This window comes from Xenopus laevis, chromosome 7L, assembly GCF_017654675.1.
Source record: "Xenopus laevis strain J_2021 chromosome 7L, Xenopus_laevis_v10.1, whole genome shotgun sequence".
NCBI lineage: Eukaryota > Metazoa > Chordata > Amphibia > Anura > Pipidae > Xenopus > Xenopus laevis.
Window position 1 is genome coordinate 83,503,184 of NC_054383.1, and position 27,255 is coordinate 83,530,438.

At 39.2% G+C, this 27,255-nt stretch overlaps 1 protein-coding gene across 1 annotated transcript; it reads left to right on the forward strand.

The window, feature by feature from the left end:
• The first annotated feature begins 239 nt into the window (after window positions 1-239).
• Window positions 240-26,972, forward strand: bace1.L (beta-site APP-cleaving enzyme 1 L homeolog). The gene is made up of 9 exons (XM_018225877.2): window positions 240-551; window positions 4,546-4,634; window positions 13,206-13,422; window positions 16,049-16,186; window positions 18,267-18,401; window positions 19,541-19,642; window positions 20,656-20,805; window positions 22,893-23,064; window positions 25,859-26,972. Exons 1-9 carry the CDS (start codon window positions 285-287, stop codon window positions 26,098-26,100), a joined length of 1,512 nt encoding a protein of 503 aa, XP_018081366.1. The 5' UTR covers window positions 240-284; the 3' UTR covers window positions 26,101-26,972.
• Window positions 26,973-27,255: the final 283 nt, after the last annotated feature.

The window sequence follows — 27,255 nt, forward strand, 5'->3', positions numbered from 1 at the left end:
CATGGGGGTTTGGGCACGACTGGAAGCCATATTAAGGGGCCTGGCACATCCCAGCATCCTGCTTGGTCCTCCTTCCCTGAGACCTTTAAATGAGAGCATCCCTTCTTCCTAGCAAAGGGGAGGGAGGAGGAGGAATGGTCCAAGGTCTGTGTGATCTGCTCCCTCTCTCTGAGGCAACCATGGACCACTGAGGCTGCTGCCAGCGGAGTCGTGCTTGCCTGGGCAATTCTCTGAGTCACCCCCCTCCACTGAGATCCAGAGGGAAGGAGGAGCAGGTCAGAAATATGGAGCTTGTGCTTTATGCCCATGGAGGCAGCATCTTGCTGCTGGTGCTACTACCTTGCTTCCTGCCAGCAGCTGGGCAAGTGGCCATCAAGTTACCCCTGAAGAACTGCCCAGGAACCTGCTCGCCCCCGGGATACAGAGCCAAACGTTCAGTGGAGAAAGGCACAGAACAGGACACCAATTTCCTGGATATGATAGACAACCTTAGGGGAAAGTCTGGTCAAGGGTATTATGTGGAAATGAGGGTGGGCACTCCCCCCCAGACGGTAAGTGCTTCCCATTAGCACTCACATCTCCCCTTTTGTGTACCATCATGTAGAGAGCTATTGGACAATGGTTAAGAAAGTTACATTTATGAAAATAATGTTAGTGCATAGGCAGGAATGGGCAGCTACTGATGGAGTGGGAAGTTGGCATTTAGAGAGGCACAAGAGATCAATGACTGCCCCTTATTCATGGTGAATGCCTGAGCCTGTCAGTGCATGGATGTGGCTGTCCCTCTCTCACAGTTCTGTGCAAGTAATGAATCATTATTATTAATGATTACAAACATTGGAGACACAATAACAAGCAAATACTAATAAGCACTGTATATTAATGAAGTGATGGTCGGCTTGCCTCATCCCACTGCTGGGTAACTTCATCTGCCAGTGAACCCAAACAGATTTGCCTCTGGGGATATAGTTACCAGACAGCTGGAGGGCAGCAGGTTGGGCATGCCTGGCTTTAAACACAGGTCAACTGAGATTTATAGTTGCAATGAGATTCTACTAATAAAAGGATGTAGAAAAAGGTTACCGGATCATCTGACCTTCTAATAAATGCATGTTATAAAATTTAACATTGGATAGATTCACACCTGCAAAGTAGCTTAAGCTACTAAGTATTAGTAGCAATGTCAGGCGTGCAGAGGATACAGGATCAGCCTCTATAGACTGGGCTCCTGCCATGAGGCAAGATCAGAACATTGTCTCAGGCGGCACGGAGCGGTCAGTTACCAGGGGCAGCAAAAAGCTGCTCCGATGCTACAAGTTAAAAGCGCAAAGCGGGAGGGGAGGCGGCATTGGGAACACCCCAACCTATAGATCATGGTGAGCAGACAGCATGTGTTAAGGGGAAGAAGGACCCCCATAGGTTAAACAGACTAGGGAGGCTCAAACAGGAGCCATTAAGAAAGCCTTCCCCAGCAAGGTCTGCATTTGTTTGCAATAGATGAAGCTTAGACTAGGGGGGCTCTAAGCAAGAGCCAAAGTATTGTACAGTATTTCCCACAGGTGTCTCATGGGTATTACTATATAAAAACAGGGCTCGCAGACAGGTCAGCCAGTAAGGAGGCTAGGGGGGCTCAGAGGCAAGAGCCAGAATCTAAAATTCCCCAACTGTGCCTCATAATTAGCATAATTATATCAGGAACATAGACAATTACACCCATAAAAACAAAAATTAAAAAAAAGGTTATTGCTTAATAGGCTGTCAGTGCAGACCTATTGTGTGTAAGAGAACAGTAGTAGAACACCAGACTAACCAACATGCCATAATTATTATGAATTCTACTGGTCACTTTAAAATACACTGAGTTACATGAAATGACAGTAAGTTGTGTGGGCTGCAGAACTGATTACAAAATTAGAAAACCACAGATAAGGGTAACAATTTATTTAAACCTCGTGGATTTGCAGATATATTTATATTCCCTTCTACGTAGGTTTTAAAAAAAATTGTAATATAACTTCATTAATTTTTTGTTTGGTCCATAAAATATCATAATCCAGAATATTCCTCTGTCTGTTAGACCTACACTGAATATAGTAAATAAATGTGAGGATATATATTGGTAATATTATACCTCCTATTGTTAAAGGAGAACCAAAAACTTAATTATAAAAACCCCTACCCTACATAGAGTCCCCAGCCTTGGTGTTACCCCCGGTAAATGCCCCTACCTCTTTACTTACCCCTCGGGGCAGATACTGTACAGCGCAGTTCACAGGTGCGACATCTTCTTCTCTTCAGTAATCTTTGGGTCTCTTTCCGGCGCTTATGCAATTTCCGCCACTTTTGCCGCATGCACAGTTCTAGTGCAACATTCCACTGCATGTGACTGCACGTAAACAGAAGGATATTTGTGTATTACATATTGTAAATAAAGTATGTTTATTTTAGTGAAAAGAGTACTGTTTATTTGGGGTTCCTTCGCCTTTATAAAAGCACTCAGTCTGGGACCTCATGATTTTATATCCTTATGGAACTCTTTAGTAAATTCATATAGCTTTATAATACACAAAAGCCATGAATATCTTGTACAATATATCCTTATAAACGGTGACTAATGATGTCATCAGTAATAAACGGTGAGTAGTGATGTCACATGACTAACTAAAGCTTGTGTATTATAATAAATAAAGTACCCCCTGTTGGAAAATATGAGGATATTAGAAGTAACCTCGGAGTTCCAAGACCTTTATAAAAAGGGCTTTTGGCCTCGTGTTTTTATATGGTCATGGAACTCCTCAGTGACTTATAATATCCTTATATTTTACAATAGGGGGTACTTTATTCACTTTATAATACACACAAGCCATGAATATGCTGTAAATTATATAGTGGATAATGTACCCCCTACTGTAATTTATAAAGATATTATCTCACCGAGGAGTTATGTGACCATATAAAAGCACGAGGCCGAAGGCCATATAACTCCGAGGTGACTTCTAATATCTTTATAGATTTCAGTAGGGGGTACATTATGCATTATAATCTACATTTTGTGTGAAATGTTGGGAGGGGGGTCTGTGTCCAATTCTGGTCGCTGGTGTCCAAATCGGGTGTGCCGGTGTCCAATTCGGGTTTGTCAGCTTTCAATTTGAAAGCGGCGACGTCAAATTCGGCAGCCAGGGACCCCTGTTATAAACGGCGCGTTTTGACGTCAGAAAGCGCCGTTTATAAGGATATAATTTACAGTCTGGTCCCATAGAGAAATGACCAGACTTGTAGATTATATCCTTATAATACACAAAAGCTATGAATATCTTGTAAATGATATCCTTATAAACGGAGAGTTCTAATGTCATCAGTTATAAACGGTGAGTTCTGATGTAATTTCTGTCATATGACTCACTGAAATTTGTGTATTATAATAAATAAAGTACCCCCAGTTGCAATTTATGAGGATATTATAAGTTACCTCGGAGTTCCATGACCATTATAAAGCCTTCAGTCTCGTGTTTTTATATGGTCATGAAACTCCTCAGTAACTTATAATATCCTTATATTTTACAAGAGGGGCTACTTTATTCACTATATAAACAATGCTTTGTGATGTCATCAGTTATAATTGGTGCTTAGCAGTGTCGGACTGGCCCACCGGGATACCACGAAGACTCTCGGTAGGCCCAGGTGTCAGTGGGCCTCATGCTGCTATGTGAAGGAAAGAGACTAGGAAAATAGAAGTTGAGGAGAAGAAGAAAATAGTACTCAGTGAGCCCCTAGTCTAAGATTTTTTGGTGGGCTCCTGGTGTCCCAGTCCAACACTGGTGCTTAGTGATGTAATTTTTGTTACCAAGGAGTTCTATGACCATATGAAGGCACAAGGCCAAAGTCCTAGTGCTTTTACAAAAGTCATGGAGCTTTGAGGTGACTTCTAATATCCTCATATTTTACAACAGGGAGTTCTTTATTTATTATAATATACAAGCTTAAGTGTGGCATGTGACATCACTATTCACCGTTAATAACTGATGACATCACTATTCATCGTTTATATAGTGAATAAAGTACCCCCTTTTGTAAAATATAAGGATATTATAAGTTACCAAGGAGTTTACCAAGGTACTTTATTTATTATAATACACACATTTTAGTGAGTCATGTAACAGAAATGACATCACTACTCACCGTTTATAACTGATGACATCACTACTCACCGTTTATAAAGATATAATTTACAAGATATTCATGGCTTTTGTGTATTATAAGGATATATTGTACAAGATATTCATGGCTTTTGTGTATTATTAGGCTATATGAATTTACTGAAGAGTTCTATAAGGAAGAAATTACATCACTAAGAACCTATAATAACTGAGAACACCACTAATGAACAACTTCAATAAGTCATATTAGACAAAGAACTGCATTTATATTTATGTAATTTCATTATAATTGACATTTATAATATGACTTATTCATGGCTTTTTAAATGTTTCAGTGCTGATGAGAAAAAATGAGAAATACTTATTTTGCTCTTGTATGATCCTACAGCTAAATATTTTAGTGGATACCGGCAGCAGTAATTTTGCTGTGGGCGCTGCTCCTCACCCCTTCCTAAAGAGATATTATCACCGCCAACGGTAAGTAGTATTAAAACTTATCCAATTCAACATTTTGCAATATTTATAACATTCATACCTAGATGCATAAATAGATACCTGCCGAATAGGGTTGCCACCTTCTTCCGAGAGGCAGACCGTGTTGGGGGTGGGTCTGGTGATGTCAGGGGCAGTCCTGGTGACATTGGGGGTAGACAGATGACATCAGAGGGCATGGCGAATGGGGTTATGAAATGGCTATCACCGACTGATCGATGCGCCATTCATTTTAAAACCCTCTGAAACAGGCACCGGACAGGTGGCAACCCTACTCCCCACAATGTAGGTACCACCAGGGGATCAACTATAGAGGATGCAGACATTGCTACTGCTGAAAAATATTTAATAAAAGTAGCAATAACAAGCCTTACAGATGGTGTCAGTGACCCCTACTTGATAGCTGGAAAGAGTCAGAAGAAGAAGGCAAATAATTCAGAAACTATTTAAAAAAAAACAAAGGTCAGTTGTAAAGATGCTCAGAATTAGCCATTCTATAACATACACTAAAAGTAAAAATAAAGGTGAACCACCCCTGTAATATCTTTTATACTACCAGGGACGTAACTACAGAGGAAGCAGACCCTGCGGCTGCAGGGTGGCCCTTAAGGTATAGGAGGCCCCATGAGGACCCAATTAATGAGCAATTTCAACATATATTTGTAAAACAGGACAACCTCTGGATATGTTGGGGGCCTAAAAATTAATTTGCTGTGGGGCCCATCATCTAGTTACGCCAATGTATACTGCCTCATGCCAAAAAGTTTTTTTAAATGTCAAGTATTTGGATTAACAGAGTTTCCAACAATTTAATCCCAACGTTGCCATCATTTTAATACACTCCGAATTTACATACCTGGATTTGACATTTTTCGGCAGTTTACGTTTTTTTCCTGTGGTCATGTCACTTTCAATGCATTTCTATAGGGTCTATTCACAGGTTTTTCCTATTATTTTTCTAGATTTTAAAGGGATTCTGTCATGTTTTTATGATGTATTTTTTATTTCTAAATTACTCTGCAAATAATTCACTATACCATATAAAATATAATTCCTGAACCAGCAAGTGTATTTATTTTTAGTTGTAATATTGGTGTGTAGGCAGCAATCTCAGGTCGTTTTGCCTGGTCATGTGCAGAAAGAACCAGCACTTTAGAATGGAACTGCTTTCTGGCAGGCTGTTGTTTCTTCTACTCAATGTAGAGTAACTGAATGTGTTGTAGTGGGACCTGGACTTTTACTATTGAGTGCTGTTCTTAGATCTACCAAGCAGCTGTTATCTGGTTACCTTCACATTCTTCTGTTGTTAGGCTGCTGGGGGGAGAGAAGGGAGAGGTTGATATCACTCCAACTTACAGTACAGCAGTAAAGAGTGACTAAAGTTTATCAGAGCACAAGTCACATGACTGTGGGCTCCTGAGAAACTGACAATATGTCTAGCCCCATGTCCGTTCAAAATTAAATACAGTAGAACCCCCATTTTACGTTTTTCAGGGGACCAGAAAACAAGGGTGTAAAATCCAGGAAAATGTAAAATCAGGGAAATGTATTATGCAAAATATATAGGTGGGACCACAAAACAAAAATGTAAAATGAATGAAAACTTAAAATCAGGGGACGTAAAATTGAGGTTCCACTGTATTAAAAAATCTGTTTGCTCTTTTGAGAAACGGATTTCAGTGCAGAAAAAAAAAAATTCCCATGACAGTATACTTTAAGCAAGTAAATCAGCCCTGTCCCCTCAACCGCTCTGTTTTATTAGCAAATAAACTGTTAATTTTAGTGTTACTACATATACTTATAAAACTTCTGTGTGAATACGGGCGCATGTGTGTCATGGTGTACTTACGAGGAGGTGCTATGTTGAATGAGCAGAAGGGACTGGGGCACAAGAACATGACAAGAAAAGAGTAGGGGCTGTGGTGTTGAAGAAGGAGGAGGCAAGGGAAAGGCACGAGGCTGTAAAGGTGGGTAAGATTAGCTTGTTTGGCTAGGTCACCAAATGAGTGAACCTTCCGACAGGCTCACCTTGGGTGGGTGATATAGTGGTAATGCGATAGTTTGGTCCTAGTGCCAAACAATTGCATTACAATGAAGGGGATATGAAAAGTCAGAGCGAGGACCGCATCCCACAGAAAAATGAAGCCACCCCGATGGAGATCTGGCCAAATTTTGGGCCAGATATCGATTGGGGAGGCCTGTCGGAGGGCCCCATACTCATGCAGATAAACTGCCAAATTGGTTCTGCTGTAATTTCTCATAATTAACACAAGCAAAATGGAGTTACTTTAGATTCATAGGAATACACAACAATTTAATGCGAATGCTGTATTCGTCAGGAATGAGACTTATACAATGCGCACTGAAAAATCATTGGGCCTCATATTACAGGTATGGGACCTGTTATCCAGAATGCTCAGGGCCTGGGGTTTCTGGATAAGGGATCTTTCCGTAATTTGGATCTTCATACCTTAAAGGGGTGGTTCACCTTCAAGTTAACTTTTAGTATGTTATAGAATGGCTAATGTACAAGTACAGGGCAACTTTTCAATTGGTCTTCACTATTTATTTTTTTATAGTTTTTGAATAATTTGCCTTCTTCTTCTGACTCTTCCCAACTTTTAAATGGGGGTCGCTGATCCCCTCTAAAAACAAATGCTCTGTACGACTACACATTTGTTGATATTGCTACTTTTTATTACTCATCTTTCCATTCAGGCCTCTCCTATTCATATTCCAGCCACTGATTCAAATCAGTGCATGGTTGCTAGGGGAATTTGGACCCTAGCAACCAGATTGCTGAAATTGCAAACTGGAGAGCTGCTGAATAAAATGCAAAAGAAGTAAAAAAACACAAATAATAAAAAATGAAAACCAATTGCAAATTGTCTCATAATATCACTCTCTACATCATACTAACAGTTAACTCAAAGGGGAACAACTAGAAAATCACGTAAACATTTAAAGGGGTGGCTCACCTTTAAGTTAACTTTGAATATGTTATATCACTGCCATTTCTAAGCAACTTTTCAATTGATCTTCATTATTTGTTTTTTATAGTTTTTGAATTATTAGCCTTCTGTATCTTTCCAGCTTTCAAATGGGGATCACTGACCCCATCTAAAAAACAAATGTTCTATAAGGCTACAAATGTATTGCTACCTTTTTTACTCATTTTTATATTGAGGCCTTGTCCTGTTCTATTCCAGTCTCTTTTTCAGATGGATGCATGGTTGCTAGGGTAATTTGGACCATAGCAACCGGATTGCTGAAATTGCAAGATAAATAACACAAAATAATCACAAATACTAATAAAAAAAACCAAACTGTTTGCAACTTGTCACACAATATCACTTTCTACATCATACTAAAAGTTAATTCAAAGTTGACGACCCCTTTAAATAAGCTCAATAGGATTGGGTTGCTTCCAGTAAGGATCAATTATATCTTAGTCTGGATCAATTACAAGGTACTGTTTTTATTACAGAGAAAAAGGAATTCATTTTTATTATCTTTAAGGTAATTTTTAGTATGTTATAAAATGGCCAGTTCTGCTCAACTTTTCAATTGGTTTTCATTATTTATTTTTTATAGCTTTATAATTATTTGCCTCCTTTATCTGACTCTTTGCAGCTTTCAAATGGGCGTCGCTGACCCCTTTTAAAAAGCAAATGCTCTGTAAGGCTCCAAATGTACTCTATTCATGTCCTGTCCTATTCATATTTCAGTCTCTTATTCAAATCAATGCATGGTTGCTAGGGTGAACCCTAGCAACCAGATAGCTTGAAATGCAAATTGAAGAGCTGCAGCATAAAAACCTAAATAACTCAAAAACCGTAAATGCTAAAAAATGAAAACCAATTGCAAATTGTCTCAGAATATCACTCTCTACATCAGGGGTAGGGAACCTGCGGCTCTAGAGCCGCATGCGGCTCTTCATCCTGCTTGCTGCGGCTCAGTCTTGCGGCTTTGCCTGTCAGGTCGTATTTACAGCCCTCGCACCTGCTGGTGGCTTCTTGAGTGTGCGACCGCGGTAAGCACACTCAAGAAGCCGCCAGCAGGTGCGAGGGCTGTATAGACGTCACAGGAGTGACAGGCAAGACTGAGCCACAGCAAGATGATTCATCATGGTCCTTACCGTGGTCACACACTCAAGACAAGAGAGGGAAGATCAGCATGGAGCTTCAGAAACAGAAGTCACATTAAACAGAGGAGAACACTAGCATTTAATAGGGCTATTCAGTGTTTAATTTATTTAAAAGTAGCCCTGCATATACACAATGCACTTCTGTTTGTTGTATTCTGTTGTCTTAACAGTTAAAATTAAAAAATAAAGGTTAAAAAAAGTTTATAAGATGTGTTATGTTTTGCGGCTCCAGACTATTTTTCTTTAGTGGGAGAGGGGCAAAATGGCTCTTTTGATAGTAAAGGTTGCTGACCCCTGCTCTACATCATACTAAAAGTTATTTCAAAGGTAAACAACCAAAAACAATTCAGAGCTAACGGGTTTCCGGATAACGGGTCCCATTACTGTACTTAGCTGGTGCCGTCATTTGCAATAACATATAAAATGGATATTAAAAAGCTGCTTTGAATTAGATTTTCATAGGGAAATTTTTATTTTTGGATTTATATCCCTTTAACATGCACAGTACATTAATAATAAGCTGAGAGATAAGATAAAGGAGCAGAGCTTTAAAAGCACTCAGTATTCTCACATGCAGTAATTAAGCAGAATGGTGTCATAAAGCCACACAGAGCAGTGTGATCCCAGACAGTGATCTGGTTCTGTTACTAATGGTGTCAGGTTCTTGCTGGTGCTTTTCCATCAGTCGTTCCCATGGTGACCTGGGATTTATGAGCATCCCAAGGAGGAGCTCCCTGTGATAGTTATTATATGTAATGAGTGAGGAGGAGGCCACCATCTAAATAAAGTCATTTACAACATATGCTATCTCAACCAGGAAATATTGTTCAGTGTCATGGTGGTGTGTAATGTTTATAATGCAGTATATACAGTTAAAGTTGTTGACCACCTTTGAGGTACTTTTTAGTAAGATGTAGAGAGTGATATTCTGAGACTTTGCAATTGGTTTTCATTTTTTATTATTTGTGTTTTTTGCATTATTTAGCTTTTTATTCAGCAGCTCTCCAATTGGCAACCTGGTTGCTACGGTCCAAATTACCCTAGCAACCATGCATTGCGTTGAATAAGAGACTGGAAAATGATTGGAAGATGGCCTGAATACAAAGAGTAATACAAAGTAGCAGTATCATTAATAATAATGTAATACGTGTTTTAAAGGAATGACAATATAATATGCTGTTGCCCTGCACTGGTAACTGGTGTGTTTGATACAGGAACTCTACTATAGTTTATATAAAAAAGCTGCTGTGTAGCCATGGAGGCAGCCATTCAAGCACAGGACACATAGTAGATAATGAAGTATCCCATTGTATATTACGGAGTGTGTCTTTTATCTGCTGTGTATCCTGTGCCTTTTCTCTTTTTTCCAGCTTTGACAGGCTTCCCCCATGGCTACACACAAACTCACCAGTTGTACAAGTACAGGGCAACAGTACATTATATTATCATTACTTTAAAACGCTTTTATTTTTTTGTGTTATTGTTCCTTTTAATAAACCCAACAGGATTGTTTTGCCATTAATATGGGGGTGTAAAGCTTTGTTATCAAGTACAAGGCACTGTTTTATTATTACAGAGAATAAAGATATAATTATAAATAATTTGTTAAAATAGACTCTATGGGGCAAATTTACTAAAGGGCAAGTGAATAACGCTGGCGAAAATTCACCAGCGTGACATAATTTCAGCACTTCGCCGATTTACCAATGGGCGCTGGCGTAATTACGCTAGCGAAGGAGATAGACTCTAGTGCAACTTGGCACTCTAACGTCAGGCGTATTTTTGCTCTGGCGAAAGAGTGTTACTACACAAATTCACTAAGTTTTTGTTTTTACTGAACGTTACCTCTATCGCCAGACTTGCCTTCGCCACCTCAGACCAGGTTAAGTGCAACAGAGTAGATAGGACTTGGTCCAAAAAAAGTTGGTGTCTTTTCCTTTTTACAGGGTGATGTGCTGAAAAAGATCAACATTTTTTTTTTTTGCGGGTACCCTCCCCCCCCTACATTTGATAACATATGGCACCTAAACTATACTGTGGGCACATGTGTAGGGTAATATAACACCTCTGTATAATTTTATTAAGGTTCCCTGGCCTTGTGTAGTGTAATGTATTTGCTGCAACATATATGGCCATTGTACTTTAACTGCACGCCATATGCAAATTAGCCAACGCTAGCGTAACTTTGAACTGCTAATCGGATTTTCGCTAGCGCAACTTCGTAAACTTCGGATCTTCGTGAATTAGTGTTGTCCAGGCGAATTTACGCCTGGCGAAGTGTTGCGATGTGCGCGAAGCCAGCGCTGGCGAATTTAAGTAAATTTGCCCCTATGGGAGATGACCTTCTTGCAATTCAGAGCTTCAGGCCGTGGCAGTATTTCTCTCTGTTATGGTTACGACCATTGCTTGTGGCAAATCCTGGACAAAGAGTGTGGGGCGTTGTCTGTGGTGGAACTTTGATGTGGCTCAGTGATGTTTGGAGGTGGAGTTGTGACATAGGTGGTGGGGCTATGACATCACAGGTACACAACTTTACACAAGACAGCCTCTTGGAAAACCTTATTTAACAGACGCAAACTAAGCAGATGACAATCCTATGTGTAACAGAGTACATAAGTACTAAGTTACTACTTTTTAACCATTTGTGCTTCTTTGACCAACATGGCAGGCAATTTGGACAGACATACTGCAATTCTAGATCAGAGTCTGCTGAAGCTTCTTGCTGGTGCAGCTGTAAGTCATTAGCAGATCTAATGACACTTCCATTAGGAACTTCTCATTAAGGACACTGATCAGACTAGTGGATCAATTGGATCAATGCTTTTTGACAATATTCAACCATTTGGCCTGTTGGTCAATCATCTTGAGGATTATGCCTTATTCCCTTGGGCAATACAAGTGACATTGGGCCTCCAGCTGGGAACGCCAACCTGTTAGTTACAGCTCCTGCTATCTGTAATTATGTTTAATTCATTTAATTAACATTAAAAAGGGGTTGTTCACCTTTGCGTTAACTTATAGTATGATGTAGAGAGTGGTAGTCTGAGACAATTTGCAATTGGTTTTCATTTTTTTATTTGTGGTTTTTGAGTTATTTAGCTTTTTATTCAGCAGCTTTCCAAATTACCCAAGCAACCATGCATTGATTTGAATAAAATACTGGAATATGAATAGATGAGGCCCTGAATAGAAAGAGGAGTGATAAAAAGTACCAATAATAATACATTTGTGCCGTTACAGAGCATTTGTTTTTAGATGAAACTGGAAAGAGTCAGAAGAAACAGGCTAATTAAAAACTATTACAAATAAATAATGAAGACCAATTGAAAAGTTGCTTAGAATTAATCATCCTATAACATACTAAAAGTAATCTTAAAGGCTAACCACCCTTTTAAAATGGACTCTATGGGAGATGACATCCTGTAAATCACAGCTTTCTGAATAACAGGTTTTCAGATAAGGGATCCCATACCTATACAATGAACATCAACAGTCAATAATATTTAAAATGTCTGTGTAAAATTCATGCTGTTGACATAACAAATCTAAACCAAGGTCCCTTTTTTATAGAAAACAAATCTTGATGGTGTATATACCTTAAGAAGTATATGAATTATGCACATGTATTCAAGTATATCCGTGATTAAATTGAGAGTAGAATTATCTGGCAGCGATCTGGTTAATATTCTGTTGATGCAGAACTCCCCCGTAACTATGGTAGCCATAGCAAACAGCATCTGCTGAGCTGGCTTTGTTAATCACACATTTGTATACAATAGTAGAATGTGTTTTATAAATAGTAACATTTTATATAATTTCTCCAGAGATTCAACACAAAAATACATTCATGCACTAGTAGTTTCTTCAAGGTGTACTCCATGACACTCAATTTCTGAATGATAATAAAAGTATATTTTAAGATATCTACAGTGGTAGTAATTCTTAATGTCACACTCCACTTGTATCACCTCATCCTGTGAGTCCCAGTTATGTCTCCTCTTGTTTATGTTTCTTTAATTCTAATTTTTGTTTTTGGCTTTGATATTATTACCTTCATTTTGTTCCCATTTTATCTATTATCCTTTACTAATACCACTATCCATGATTTTCTATTACAATGTACAATGTCACAAACTGTCTTGTACTTTGGATGTGCAAGCCTGCCCGATACCCGCCGGTGCGTTCAGGCCAACCCCCCTCTTGCGGGCCACAGGGGGGTTGGGGTTGGGGTTGAGCTCCTCTGTCTGTTCTCCCTGTCCGCGACCTTAGACTGCCAGCTTCCGAATTCCTGTTTTATAGACTTGCGCCTGCCCCTTTTGTGACATCATTAGCAGGTCAGCGCAGGTGTATAAAACTATTGTACTTCCTTCTATCCCTCTGTTTTCTGCCATTGCTGTTTCTGCTTGCAGCTCCAGAACATACAGAGACGTTCGAAGAGGGGTATACGTTCCGTACACCCAGGGGAAGTGGGAAGGTGAGCTAGGCACAGATTTGGTGACAATTCCACACGGCCCCAACGTTACTGTCACCGCCAACATTGCTGCCATCACTGATTCTGACAAATTCTTTATCAATGGATCTAACTGGGAGGGTATCCTGGGGCTTGCATATGCTGAAATTGCAAGGGTAAGCTATGAAACGTATGCATGCATGAAATGTAATTTGTTTATTATTTTTCACATGTTATGGAAAAATTATTTAGTTAGTAGAATCCACCATTTCTGTACAGCCGAGAGAAAACAAACAGGGCTCAGGCGGTTCCAAACATGAAGCTGTATATGATCAGGTCCTCACAGCTGAAATTGTATTCTCTGCTATTTCCTTAATGGTTGCATGATTATGAGCAGACAAATCAGAACTGTGTCTCGTACAGGCTTAGCCAATAACAAAATACTGAGCTGATTGTTACTAGCCTGTGTCAGGCTGTAGTTAAACCCACCCATCACTGATTCTCAGCACTGTGTGATGTTTTATGTGTTTTTCTCATGGAGACCTCGGCCTCTTATTCTGGTCAGTTGTTTTCATAAGCAAGGCAGACATTATGTTGTTTAAAATGTGTACAGGGACACGACAGGTTTAGAAGCAAGACTATGTACAGGGACAGGTTTAGAAGCAAGACTATGTACAGGGACAGGTTTAGAAGAAAGACTATGTACAGGGACAGGTTTAGAAGCAAGACTCTGTACAGGGACAGGTTTAGAAGGAAGACTATGTACAGGGACAGGTTTAGAAGGAAGACTATGTACAGGGACAGGTTTAGAAGGAAGACTATGTACAGGGACAGGTTTAGAAGGAAGACTATGTACAGGGACAGGTTTAGAAGCAAGACTATGTACAGGGACAGGTTTAGAAGCAAGACTATGTACAGGGACAGGTTTAGAAGCAAGACTATGTACAGGGACAGGTTTAGAAAAGACATCCCTGGCAATGAAGCCTAAAACCCCCATTGGAGAAGGTAAAAAACTTTTTAGGAATCAGGAATACCCATGTCTTGCCAACTGATAGACAGAATCTTTTTGTTGAACTAGTCCACAATAGAACATGCCCTTTGCACTTTTATATATGACCCCAAGGACTTCTATGATGTAGTGATCCTCAAGCAAATACTCTGCCCTATCCTGAAACCAGCTCCGGGTGTTTATGCAGTATGTGGTAGCTAACAAGAATAAATAAAACAAATAAAATCAATCTGAAAAGTAAAAGTTGGTGGAGGTGGTAGGTAGTTGGAAGCCACGTGGAAACAATGATGATTCTCCATTCTGGACATACCTTAAAGGAGAACTAAACCCTAAAAATTAACATGACTAGAAATGCCATATTTTGTATGAACTTAATGACCAACCTAAAAGTTTAGCAGGCCATCTTTGATAGTGTTAGGGGTGTCTGTGACACGCACATGCTCACTGTGCATTGAACAGCTGTTGCGAAGCTAAGCTTATGGGTTGTTACAAATCATCAAGCAGAAAATGAGGTTTATTAAATTCTGATGCTAATTGTGCTGTTTTCTAAGTTGTTGTGTACCAATTATCTGAATTATTTAATAATCAGTTTTATATTGTGATATTTATATTATATTTAGTATATTGTGTATCAGTCCATAAGCTCAGTAACTGCCAGCAGCATAGAGCATGTGCAGTGAATCAGCAGAAAAGAATACTGGGGAGATATGGGGGGACCTTTGTAGGTACTGCAAAATGCCGGTGGTTACCTTAGGCTGGTTTAAAAGCTCAAAACATAATATACAACATATCTGCCTATTTCTTTGGTGACGCTTTAGTTCTCCTTTAAACAAAAAGGATGTAAGGATTGCACACTCAGTCTATATAAAAAGTCAAAATTTATTATATCAAACACTTGCATATTAGCAGAATGGCCTACACGCTTCGACCACAATGGTGTTCTTCATCAGGGGCAAAACATATTTTAAGTACAAAAAAAGATAAAGTGTTTTGCCCCTGATGAAGACCACCATTGTGGTCGAAACACGTAGGGCGTTCTGCTAATATGTAAATGTTTGATATAATAAATTTTAACTTTTTATATAGACTGAGTGTGCAATCCTTACATCCTTTTTGTCTGATATTCATCAGGAGGCTTCATTTGGGCAGCCCTCATAGGATTGGCACCTCAGCACTTACCTTTTGAGTGTGCACCTTCCAAATTATAGTCTTTTTTTAGTTCTCCTTTAAAACTCCTGCCATATTACCTTTCAAGCCCTTATAGCTGTCAGCTCACTAACAGACACATCAAAACTTGCAGTTGCATTAAATTTTTTGTTGGGAGAGTTGCGAAACACAGTTTTCATGCAATGCTGATCAGATCTTTAAAATAAGAGTAGAACATTGATTTGCATGCAGTTTTCATGAGAATCAGCAGAGATGAATAGGGATTAAATGCCTTGCCCAGCTGATAGGACTGCAATTGGCCAGATCAATGGTGGAAAAATGCCAATGTTTGCGAGATCAGACAGTAACAGACACGGCACCATTTATTACCAGAAAGAGTGCTAGAAGAATACGACCATTGAAGGAAACAACATGGTTAATTTTCTCTTTAAAATGCATACATGCATGCAATAGACTTCAGTGCAGAGACATAATTTACAAATTACTTAAAGATAAGGCTTCCTAGGAATAATTATTCATAGAATGAATCAATAAAAGCATAATAGACGTATTCTCTATTATGTAAATAGCGTGTTTACCTTTTAAATCCCTTCACTGATTACATATTTTTTCTTTCTTTTCCTTAGCCAGATGACACCCTAGAACCATTCTTTGACTCCCTTGTGAAGCAGACCAGAGTACCTAATATTTTCTCCCTTCAGTTGTGCGGAACAGGATTCCACATTAATGAAAGTGACACAATTGCCTCTGTGGGAGGAAGCATGGTCAGTTAAGTACAGAAAGTTCCCCAGAATATGCTGTTCATATTATGTGATCCGTTATCTGGAAACCCATTATCCAGGAAGCTTTGAATTACGGAAAGACCGTCTTCCATAGACTCCGTTATAATCAAATAATCTAACTTTTTAAAAATGATTTCTTTTTTCTCTGTAATAATAAAACCGTACATTGTACTTGATCCAAACTAAAATATAATTAATCCTATTGGAAGCAAAACCAGTCTATTGGGTTTATTTAATGTTTACATGATTTTCTAGTAGACTTAAGGCATGAAGAGCCAAATTACGGAAAGATCTGTTATCTGGAAAACCCCAGGTCCCGAGCGTTCTGGATAACAGGTCCCATACCTGTATATGGAACCAGCAATGTGTGTGTTTGAAATGGGTGATGGCATTAAAATGCGCAAGTATGTGTATAACATTTTGCATATTACTCGGTTCATATTGCACAGTATGGGGCACATTTACTAAGGGTCGAATATCGAGGGTTAATAAACCCTCGAATTCGACCCTCGAAGTAAAATCCTTCTAATTCGAATATCGAATTCGAAGGATTTAGCGCAAATCCTACAATTGATCGATCAAAGTAAAAATCGTTCGATCGAAGTAAAAATCGATCGAACAATAAAATCCTTCGAATCAAATGAAAAAAGCTTAGAAAAGTGATGGGTGAGGTCCCCATAGGCCAGGGGTAGGCAACCCTCGGCTCTTAATCCTGCTTGCTGCGGCTCGGTCTTGCGGCTTTGCCTGTCACGTCGTCTATACAGCCCTCGCACCTGCTGGCGGCTTCTTGAGTGTGCGACCGCAGTAAGCTAACGGTTAGCTTACCGCGGTCGCACACTCAAGAAGCCGGCAGCAGGAGCGAGGGCTGTATAGACGTCCCAGGAGTGACAGGCAAGACCGTGTCCCAGCAAGATGATTCATCATGGTCCTTACCGCAGTCACACACTCAAGACAAGAGATGGAAGATCAGCATAGAGCTTCAAAAACAGAACACATTAAACAGATGAGAACACTAACATTTAATAGGACTGTTCAGTGTTTAATTTATTTCAAAGTAGGCCTACACATACACTGTTTGTTGTATTCTGTTGTTGTAACAGTAAAAATTAAAAAAAGGTTAAAACTTTTAAAAGTTTATAAGCCGTGTTTTGCCGCTCCAAACTACTTTTCTTTCGTGGAAGAGGGGGCAAAATGGCTCTTTTGATAGTAAAGGTTGCTGAACCCTGCCATAGGCTAACATTGTACCTTGGTTGGTTTAAACTGGCAAAGTACGTAGTTGAAGTTTTTTTTAAAGAGACAGTACTTCGACTATGAAGTCGAAGGTCGTAGTAGCCTATTCCATGGTCGAAGTGCCCAAAAAATTGCTTTGAAGTTTTTTTCATTCGAATCCTTCACTCGAGCTTAGCAAATGTGCCCCTATGTGTCAACTTTTAATGGCAGAAGACAAATGAGCAAAGGCTCATGAAACAGGTATAGGACCTGTTACCCAGAATTCTCGGGAGTTGGGGTTTTCTGGAAGAAGGGATCTTTTTGTAATTTATATCTCTATACCTTAAGTCTACTAAAAATCATTTAGATATTAAAGCCAGTAGGATGGTTTTGCCTTCTATAAGGATTAATTATCTTATCTTAGTTTGGACCAAGTACAAGGTACTGTTTTATTATCACAGAGAAAAAGCAAATATTTTTAAAAATTTTTAATTATTTGCTTAAAATGTCTATGGGTAAGTCTATGGGTGACACACTTATAATTCAAATCTTTCTGGATAATGGGTTTCCAGATAACAGAGTCCATACTAGACTTAGTAGTTATTATTCATTTTTATTATTAACATGTATTTTTAGAGCACCAACATATTGGCGTAGTTGATTCAAATGGTGGGTATGGCAGACCATAAGTCCTGCTGGAGGTTCTGACTAAAACACTTTAAATATATGTAAAAATCAGATACATTTCACCAATGTTTTAGGCAGGGGTAAGCAGAATAATTTGGCTACCACAGAACTTTAGAATATAGCAAAAACACATATAAATTGTAACAAAACCTAAATTCTCCTGCAGGTAATTGGCGGCATTGACCATTCTCTGTATATTGGCAGTATCTGGTATACACCAATTAGAAAAGAGTGGTATTACGAGGTCATCATAGTGAAAATTGAAATCAACGGACAGGACCTACACATGGACTGTAAAGAGGTGCGTTCAGTTGCACAGATCCTTATCCTAATTCTCAGTTAACCTGAAGCATTGAATGTTATCTTTCATTTATCAGTTTGACACTATTGTAGCTGCAGCACACTTTAATGTGTTTATAGGAGGCAGGTACAGCATTTGCAATCTGGCCTGTGTATAGGGTCAGCATTTCTCCCATGTTCAAGGCTCAATTGGTGCATATAGGACTACATGGCACCTTGACAGTCCCTACAAGCTCCAGTGGGTGTAATCCCTTGTTCTAGGTAAAAGAAGGTAGCCAGGGTTGGACTGGGGGGTCTGGGACCAAACAGGGCTGCTGTCTCAGGGCCCCACTCCAGGCCCCTTGCCCCTGCTGCAAAGCCCCCTCTGGGCCCCCAGCCATAACAGCCTTCAGCCCCCCACCACGTGTGTGCATGCGTGTACCTGTTATTTTTTTTGCTGCAACTGGGCCGGAGAGGGAGGTCGGGCAGGAACAACAGACTGGGGTGGGGAGCAGGTATGGGCCCACTGGATTTTTTCCTGGTGTCCCACCAGCCTAGTCTGGCTCTGAAGGTAGCAGCTACATATGGAGTAGGTCACCTTTAAGTTAATGTCTAGTGTATTATAGAATCTCCTATTCGTAGCAGCTTTGCAATTGGTCTTCAGTTTTTACTAGTTTTTGAATTGTTTGCCTTTCTCTTCTGTATCTTTTCAGCAATCAAATAGGGGCCACTGACCAGACAGCAAAAAGAACACACTGCTCTGCAAGAATAAACTGTTATTGTTACGTTTTTATAGTTATCTTTCTGTTTAGGCCGTCTCTTATTCATATTCCAGTCTTTCATTCAAATCAATGCATGGTTCTAGGGTAAATTGGACCTTAGCAGCCTATAGTGGCTGAAATTCCAACCTAGAAAGCAGAAGAACAAAAAGCTGAAGAATCCAAAAGTCATAAAAATAAAGGCCAATCGTAACATGTGACTGTATACAGCATCATATACTAATTTAATTTAATGGTTAATTACCCCTTTAACTAATACAGAAAATAGGGACCTATCTGCCTGCCACTTCCCTTCTGATGAATTCCTTATTTACATGTTGCTATCATTGTGTTTTATTTCACATTTAGAATCCTCTTTTTCTGCTCTTGCTTTCCTTTATAGTACAATTATGACAAAAGCATTGTAGATAGCGGCACCACGAACCTACGTCTACCAAAGAGAGTGTTCGATGCAGCTGTAAAATCCATTAAAGCAGCATCCGCGGTGAGTGACACTGAAATAAGAAGGGATGGGGAAATGCATTGTGAGGTTCAGCGATGCCAGCCCTGTATGTCTGTCTGCTTGCTTGGTGCATGAAAGAACAGGCAGGGGGGTTAGATCCTCTTTAAGATGTTCAGGGCATTCCATGGGCAGTTTTGGAAGATATATAATATATTATATTATTTTAATATAGTCAGAAAGGATCAGAATTACAATGGTGATATTGAGGAATTGGCGGAAATAAAAGCAAATTAGGTCCTGATTAAAAAGTCTTCCCACAGATGTTTGTCAGATAAATAGGTAATTTTTTTTCAAGCAATATTACTGGTTAAGAAGATCAAAGAGGATTAACTTTTAGGATCCTGTAGAACACATATCTCTTCCTTTCTATAGTGCCTAGGAGTATCATGTTCAAGAATGTATAATATAAAAGGACAAAGGGAAACAACCTTGTATAGCATCTAGGAGTATCATGTTCAATAATGTATAATATATAAGGAGAAAGGGAAACAACTTTGTATACTGTATAGGAGTATCGTATTCAATAATTATTAAATGTAATGATGTCAGTTGTACAGAACTTGTAGCCAAAGCTTTTGATGAAAGTCACCATGAGCTATTACCTTTGATGTATTTTAGCAGCTTTTCTATAGTGCTCCCAAATGATTTACCTTTTTGTGCATATTTGCATTTTAATATTTTCATGCTTCATTTCACTCTGATCACCAGAGATCACACTCTTGGAAGGTTTGTTTCTATGGAAACTCAATCCTATTAAAATTAGTAGACGTATCCATTTAGCTGCTTCATCCAGACCACTGTTACACTTCCCTGAGGGCATGCATGGATTGCTGTATACTCCTACAGTGGAATAAGTCACAAAAAGCAATCTTAGCATAACATCAGCTTCCAAGTTTGTAGAAGAAAAAAACAGCAGCAACTGTTTCCTTCTTGAATGAAGACAGATTTCTGGAAATGTGATACTCTGACCTACAATATATTCTCTCCCACCACAGACTGAGAAATTTCCTGATGGCTTCTGGATGGGGGAGCAGTTGGTCTGTTGGCAGGAGGGCACCACCCCATGGCACATATTCCCTGTAATTTCCTTATATCTAATGGGCGAGGTTGCTAATCAGTCTTTCAAGATCACAATCTTGCCACAGGTAATCCGACAAGTCCTTCAATACTGAAGCAAATACTGAACTATGAATACACAAAGTATCACAAGCATGGTTTCCATCTGACCAGTATTTCAGCTAGGGATGCACCGAATTCAGGATTCGGCCTTTTTCAGCAGGATTCGGATTCGGCCGAATCCTTCTGCCCAGGGGCGGGGAGGAAAATCACGTGACTTGTTGTCACAAAACCCTAATTTGCATATGCAAATTAAGGTTTGGATTCGGTTCGGTATTCGGCCGAATCTTTAGCAAAGGATTCGGGGGTTCAGCCGAATCCAAAAAAGTGGATTCAGTGCATCCCTAATTTCAGCTGATAAAAAAGCCAGAATGACAACGTTACTGCCAATATTTCCACTGTTCTTACACCCTTGGTTACATATGGGTCCATCCAGTTGTGTCCCGTCCCCAATCCCTGCTTGAAGTCAGCCTGGTAATCCAGGCCCCACCCCAATCCATCAAATCCCTACAATCCTTTACCACAACTACAAGTGACTTTTAGGGCAGAGATACATGTGGAGATTCGAGGAGATTAGTCGCCGGTGGGATGGCACTCAGAGCACTTCGTTTTGTGAAGTCGTCCGAAGTTTCCTCGTGAGGCAACTTCGGGCAACTTCGGAAAGCACTTAAAGTGCCATCCCGCCGGCGATTTAGATTCTAGCTGGCGGGAAGGCAGTTCGTGGAGATTAGTCGCCCGAAGAAGAGGCAATTTGTTGCCAGGCGACTAAATCTCCCTGAATCTCCATGTGTGTCTCTGCTCTTATTCCAAAAGTTGGCACACTTATAGCAAGGCTTTATTAGTCTTTGTTGCAAATAACTAATGCTTACATATTATATATTAGTCTAAGGTTATTTACTAAAATCCAAATATATCTCATTGTCCCAATAAAAAAGCTTGACTAAACTCCCATGCCCGATTTTGCCTTATTTATTAATAAATTAACTCAATTTAATTGAATTGGTAAAATAACTACAAAAAATCTAACAAAAACCTTAATCATACGATTTTTTTGGGCTTTTCTCCTGAAAAGCTTGATTTTTTTTTAGTCTGTGCACGAAAACCCACAAAAAAGTCGGATTTTTGGCCTAAATCCAGTGCAGACTATCCCATCAAATTGGGATATGTGCCTCTCTCATTGACTTATACAGGACCTGGACAGGTTTGAGGCTTTTTGCAGCATCTGGGTATAATAAATCTTGAAAAATTCTAGTTTTTTTCTTTAAAAAAATTAGATTTTTCCCCTAAAAAGCTTGATCAGAAAAATTTGAGGTTTAATAAATAACCCCCTCAGTATCCTATGGGGTTTTTGAGGCATAGTTATCAAATGGTAAACTTGATAAAAACGCCTCTGAAAAGTACATTGGAATGAATAGAGAGTGGTGAAATTTGACTATGGTGAGCTCTAATGTGTCATGTTTGCAGATTGTCCACTGAAAGCCTATAAAGGCACACTGTTAATATAATAAAAAATAAATACTGGAGCTGTAATATTATGTAACATAGTGCTGTTTTAAAAAAAAAAAGATTTAGGGGCACATTTACTACAGTAGATGCAAAATTGGACCAGTGCAGTTGCCCATGACAACCAATACGTTTTTTTTTTTAAATCATTTTTACCTTGTGGTAAACAGATCAACATCAATTGCTGATTGGCTATTATGGGGAACTACACTTCTGCAGTTTAGCACCTATGTTAGTTAATGAGCCTTATAGTCATTTTACATTCTTCTGTGAGGAAGTGTATTTCTTGGTACCCATGTGACTGTCTCTTATATACTTACAATAAGAAGACTTGCCTTACACCCTTTATATGAAATATATGAGGCATAAATACCGGTACTTTAGGGATGACAGATGCGAATTTTGTCTAATTTAGCTATGAGAGTGGAATACATAAGAGCTCTCTTGTTGAAGAGCTCTCTTGAGAACAAACATTTGAACTTATGTATAAATCATTAATAAAAGAAAACAGTACAGAACTACTACACTAAAATTACTACTTCTAAAATTAAATGGAACTTGAAAGCGGGTAATTATAAACATTTGTTGTTGTTTTCTTTAATCCCCATACCAGCAATATTTGCGTCCGGTGGAAGACATTGCCACAGCTCAGGAAGATTGCTACAAGTTTGCAGTGTCCCAGTCCACTACTGGAACCGTCATGGGTGCTGTCATTATGGAGGGCTTTTATGTTGTGTTTGACCGTGCCGATAAACGCATCGGATTTGCTGTTAGCGCCTGCCATGGTGAGATCAAAGTAGACTGTAATTGCTTTGATAAATTCCACATATAGCCATCTGCAGTTTTACATTTATACCTTTCTTGGGGTGATGGTGAAGATGGAATCCACCCCCCTTTTTATTTTGACTAATTGATGAATTTAATTAGAGGCCCATGTTATGATGCTGATGAAGGCGATTCAAGTGTTTAGATCCACTCAAGTTAAGTAACACAATTTGAGTAACAGCTTGAACAGTTATCTCATTGGCAATAACAAACTGGGTTTTCGCCTACCTGTTAAAGTTGAACTAAAGCTTAAAGGGATACTGTTATGGAAAACATGTTTTTTCCAAAATGCATCAGTTAATAGTGCTGCTCTGCACTGAAATCCATTTCTCAAAAGAGCAAAGATTTTTTTATATTCAATTTTTGAATTTTGCACTTTAGGATGGAACTACTTTCTGGCAGGCTGTTATTTCTTCTACTTAAAGGGATCCTGTCATCGGAAAACATGTTTTTTTCAAAATGAATCAGTTAATAGTGCTACTCCAGCAGACTTCTGCACTGAAATCCATTTCTCAAAAGAGCAGATTTTTTTATATTCAATTTTGAAATCTGACATGGGGCTAGACATATTGTCAATTTCCCAGCTGCCCCTGGTCATGTGACTTGTGCCTGCACTTTAGGAGAGAAATGCTTTCTGGCAGGCTGCTGTTTTTCCTTCTAAATGTAACTGAATGTGTCTCAGTGAGACATGGGTTTTTACTATTGAGTGTTGTTCTTAGATCTACCGGGCAGTTGTTATCTTGTGTTAGGGAGCTGTTATCTGGTTACCTTCCCATTATTCTTTTGTTTGGCTGCTGGGGGGGGAAAGGGAGGGGGGTGATATCACTCCAACTTGCAGTACAGCAGTAAAGAGTGATTGAAGTTTATCAGAGCAGAAGTCACATGACTTGGGGCAGCTGGGAAATTGACAATATGTCTAGCCCCATGTCAGATTTCAAAATTTAATATAAAAAAATCTGTTTGCTCTTTTGAGAAATAGATTTCAGTGCAGAATTCTGTTGGAGCAGTACGATTAACTGATGCATTTTGAAAAAAAAAGTTTTTTCCCATGACAGTATCCCTTTAATGTAACTGAATCAGCCTCAGTGGGACTTGGCTTTTACTATTGAGTGTTGTTTTTAGATCTACCAGGGAGCTGTTATCTTGTGTTAGGGAGCTGTTATCTGGTTACCTTCCCATTGTTCTGTTGTTATGCTGCTGGGGGGGGGGAGAGGTGATTACAACTTGCAGTACAGCAGTAAAGAGTGACTGAAGTTTGCCAGAGCACAAGTCACATGACTGTGGGCAGCTGGGAAACTAAAAAATGTCTAGCCCCATGTCAGATTTCAAAATTGAATATAACAAAATCTGTTTGCAGAATTCTGCTGGAGCAGCACAATTAACTGATGTGTTTTGAAAAAAACATGTTTTCCCATGACAGTATCCCTTTAACTAAAGAAGTAGCTAGAAATGTTGTACATTGTGTTTTGGGCTTCTGTACCAGCCCAAGGCAACCACAACCCTTTAGCAGGGAAGATCTGTGTCTCCAAAGATGCCCCAGTAGTTCCCCATCTTTTCTGCTGATTCACTGCACATAATATACAGTACACATAGAATATACATGTCACAGTATAAGGCTGATAAGTAATAAATACAGGTAATTACTACATGACAGCATAGAAACCAGTGCAACTAGCATCAGAATTTAGTAATCAGCCCTGTAGCATCAGCCAACATAATTTTCTGCTTGTAAATTTGCAACAACCACTAAGCTTAGCTTCTCAACAACTGCTCAGAGCCCACTGAGCATGTGAGTGTCACAGACACTTTCCAAGATGGTGACCCCCTGCGACAAGTTTGAAGTCCTGGATCATTGCTGCTATTGAGAAGCTGAAACTTTAGGCTGGTGGAAAAGATCAGTATATAAAATATGACATTTTAGCTATATTCATTTTTAGGATTTGGTTTTGCTTTAAAGGAGAAGGAAAGCTCCAAGACTGTTTATTGCCAACAGATTAGCCACAATAGTGCAAGCTAGAACGCTATATTAATTCTGCAGAATGCTTTACCATACCTGAGTAATCAGCTCTAGACACTGTCTGTTTGTTTAGGATAGAAGCTGCCATATAAGCTTGGTGTGACATCACTTCCTGCCTCGGTCTCTCCCTGCTCACTTAAATCTCTGAGCTCAGATTACAGCAGGGATGGGAGGGGGGAGGGTGAGAGGAGCAAACTGAGCATGCTCAAGCCCTGCCCTGGAGGTTATGCTGAAAACAGGAAGTCTGATACAGAAGTCCATGTGTACACAATAGAAGGAAAGAAATGCCGAATTTATTTTGAGAGGACTCAGAGCAGCATTACTATGAGGGTTTACCGTACCGGTGTATTTATATAGACCTTTCTGATAAAGCTTATTTAATTTTAGTCTTTCCTTCTCCTTTAAACAGTTAACAGTTGTAGAGAGATTTTAGCTGGCATCTTAGTGCTTGTTAAGACAATCCAAATGTTGCTATTAAAAATGATGAACCCAGTCCAAGATAAAGATGTCAACAGTTGCAAAATGGCCATTACCATAAGAAAACACATATTTAGATCCCCCAATCAATTGCACTATGACATAAAGGATATGGATATATCACTTTGTGACCTAGTGCAAGGACATTGTACTAGTACTTACAAATTTTGAGCTACACTTCTGTCTTACCATGTATATTTTGAGCTGAATAACATTTTCAGTTTCACAACGAATAACTTGAGCATTTTGGTGTTTTACAGTGCATGACTATTTCCGGATGGCTTCTGTGGAAGGCCCATTTTTTGCGTCTGACCTTGAGGACTGTGGTTACAACACACCGCAGCTGGATGAGTCAGCATTGATGACGACAGCTTATGTGATGGCCGGTGTCTGTGCACTCTTCATGCTTCCTCTCTGCCTCATGCTATTTCAGTGGCGCTGCTTCCGCTGCTTAAAACGGGCAAGAGACGATTTGGCCGATGACATCTCTTTGCTAAAGTGAAACAGTTTCTGCTTCCACTCAAGAAGCAGCAGCATTTGATGACCTAATGGAGGGGACCTGTACAACCTGAGCACCTTCCGCTAATACAATTCTAACAAGAACTGCCAACTGGTGCAATAGGGAGGTAGCAAGACAAACAATACGACATGAACCAGAGCAGACTGATAAACTGCCTTTTCTTCCTAAGCAACTCATTGATTTAAAAGGCATTTTGATGCAAAAAGTTATAAAAATATGAAGCCATATTGCAAATAACATGCATTTTCCCTGGGGCAAGTTTACAATGGCAGCTTTTAGGAGACATTTCCTTTATTCTTTTAATGTTATTAACAGCAACAAAAGATAGATGTGAATGACACAGGCAGAGCTATAGAAATGAGGTCACGGTGTGTGTGTGTGTATATATATATGTGTATGTATATATATATATATATATATATATATGACGGAAGGATGAAACAGAGAAATACGGGTTATGCTTGATTGAGATCATGTTCCTTATCAGCAGGGTTAGAAAACAAGATGCCGGTCTTTGGACTTTTTTCTGCGGACATCATTTGGAGTGGTGGTACAAAGAACTCCTGTGGAGCATTCATGAAAATAATTTGCCTGCCTGTTAACTCAAGGGTAATTTTATGGAGTTCAAAGGTTTAAATGATACCAAAAAAATACAAGGATTTAAGAAACTAAAGAATGTCCATATGAATAAATAGAGTAACACATTCCATGATCTGTGTCATAGAGAATGTAAAAACAAATCTTAATTTCTGTGATGCTAATATGCTCTAGTTATGTAACTCAGAGTAAGGAAAACACTATTTTTTAACCCAGTCCTCCCTATTATGACCAAAGGAAATGTAGCTAGTTGTAGGGATGCTTATTTGGCAGGAGACAAGTGAATGTGCGGGTGCTTTAAGAACAACAATGAATTACTCTTTCGGCACAGAGAAATGTGACAAGTCACAAGTACTTCATACACGGCATATTCATTAACTACTGTATGTCCAGTTCCTCACTTCTGAAATATATAAGAAAAGCACTAACCAGCTTTGTGGCATTTCCTTGGTATATGTTTTTGGGGGTACGAATAATTAAATGTTTCTGGAAAAAAATGTGATTGTTCACTCGATACAGCCCATAGAAGTCTAATATAAT

Bases quoted from the DNA above. Each gene is read 5' to 3' on its own strand.
- bace1.L (XM_018225877.2), top strand. From the start codon at position 285: ATGGAGCTTGTGCTTTATGCCCATGGAGGCAGCATCTTGCTGCTGGTG. The intron at 18,402-19,540 runs GTGCGTTCAGTT...TTTCCTTTATAG, and splicing joins TACACATGGACTGTAAAGAG to TACAATTATGACAAAAGCAT. The intron at 19,643-20,655 runs GTGAGTGACACT...CTCCCACCACAG, and splicing joins CCATTAAAGCAGCATCCGCG to ACTGAGAAATTTCCTGATGG.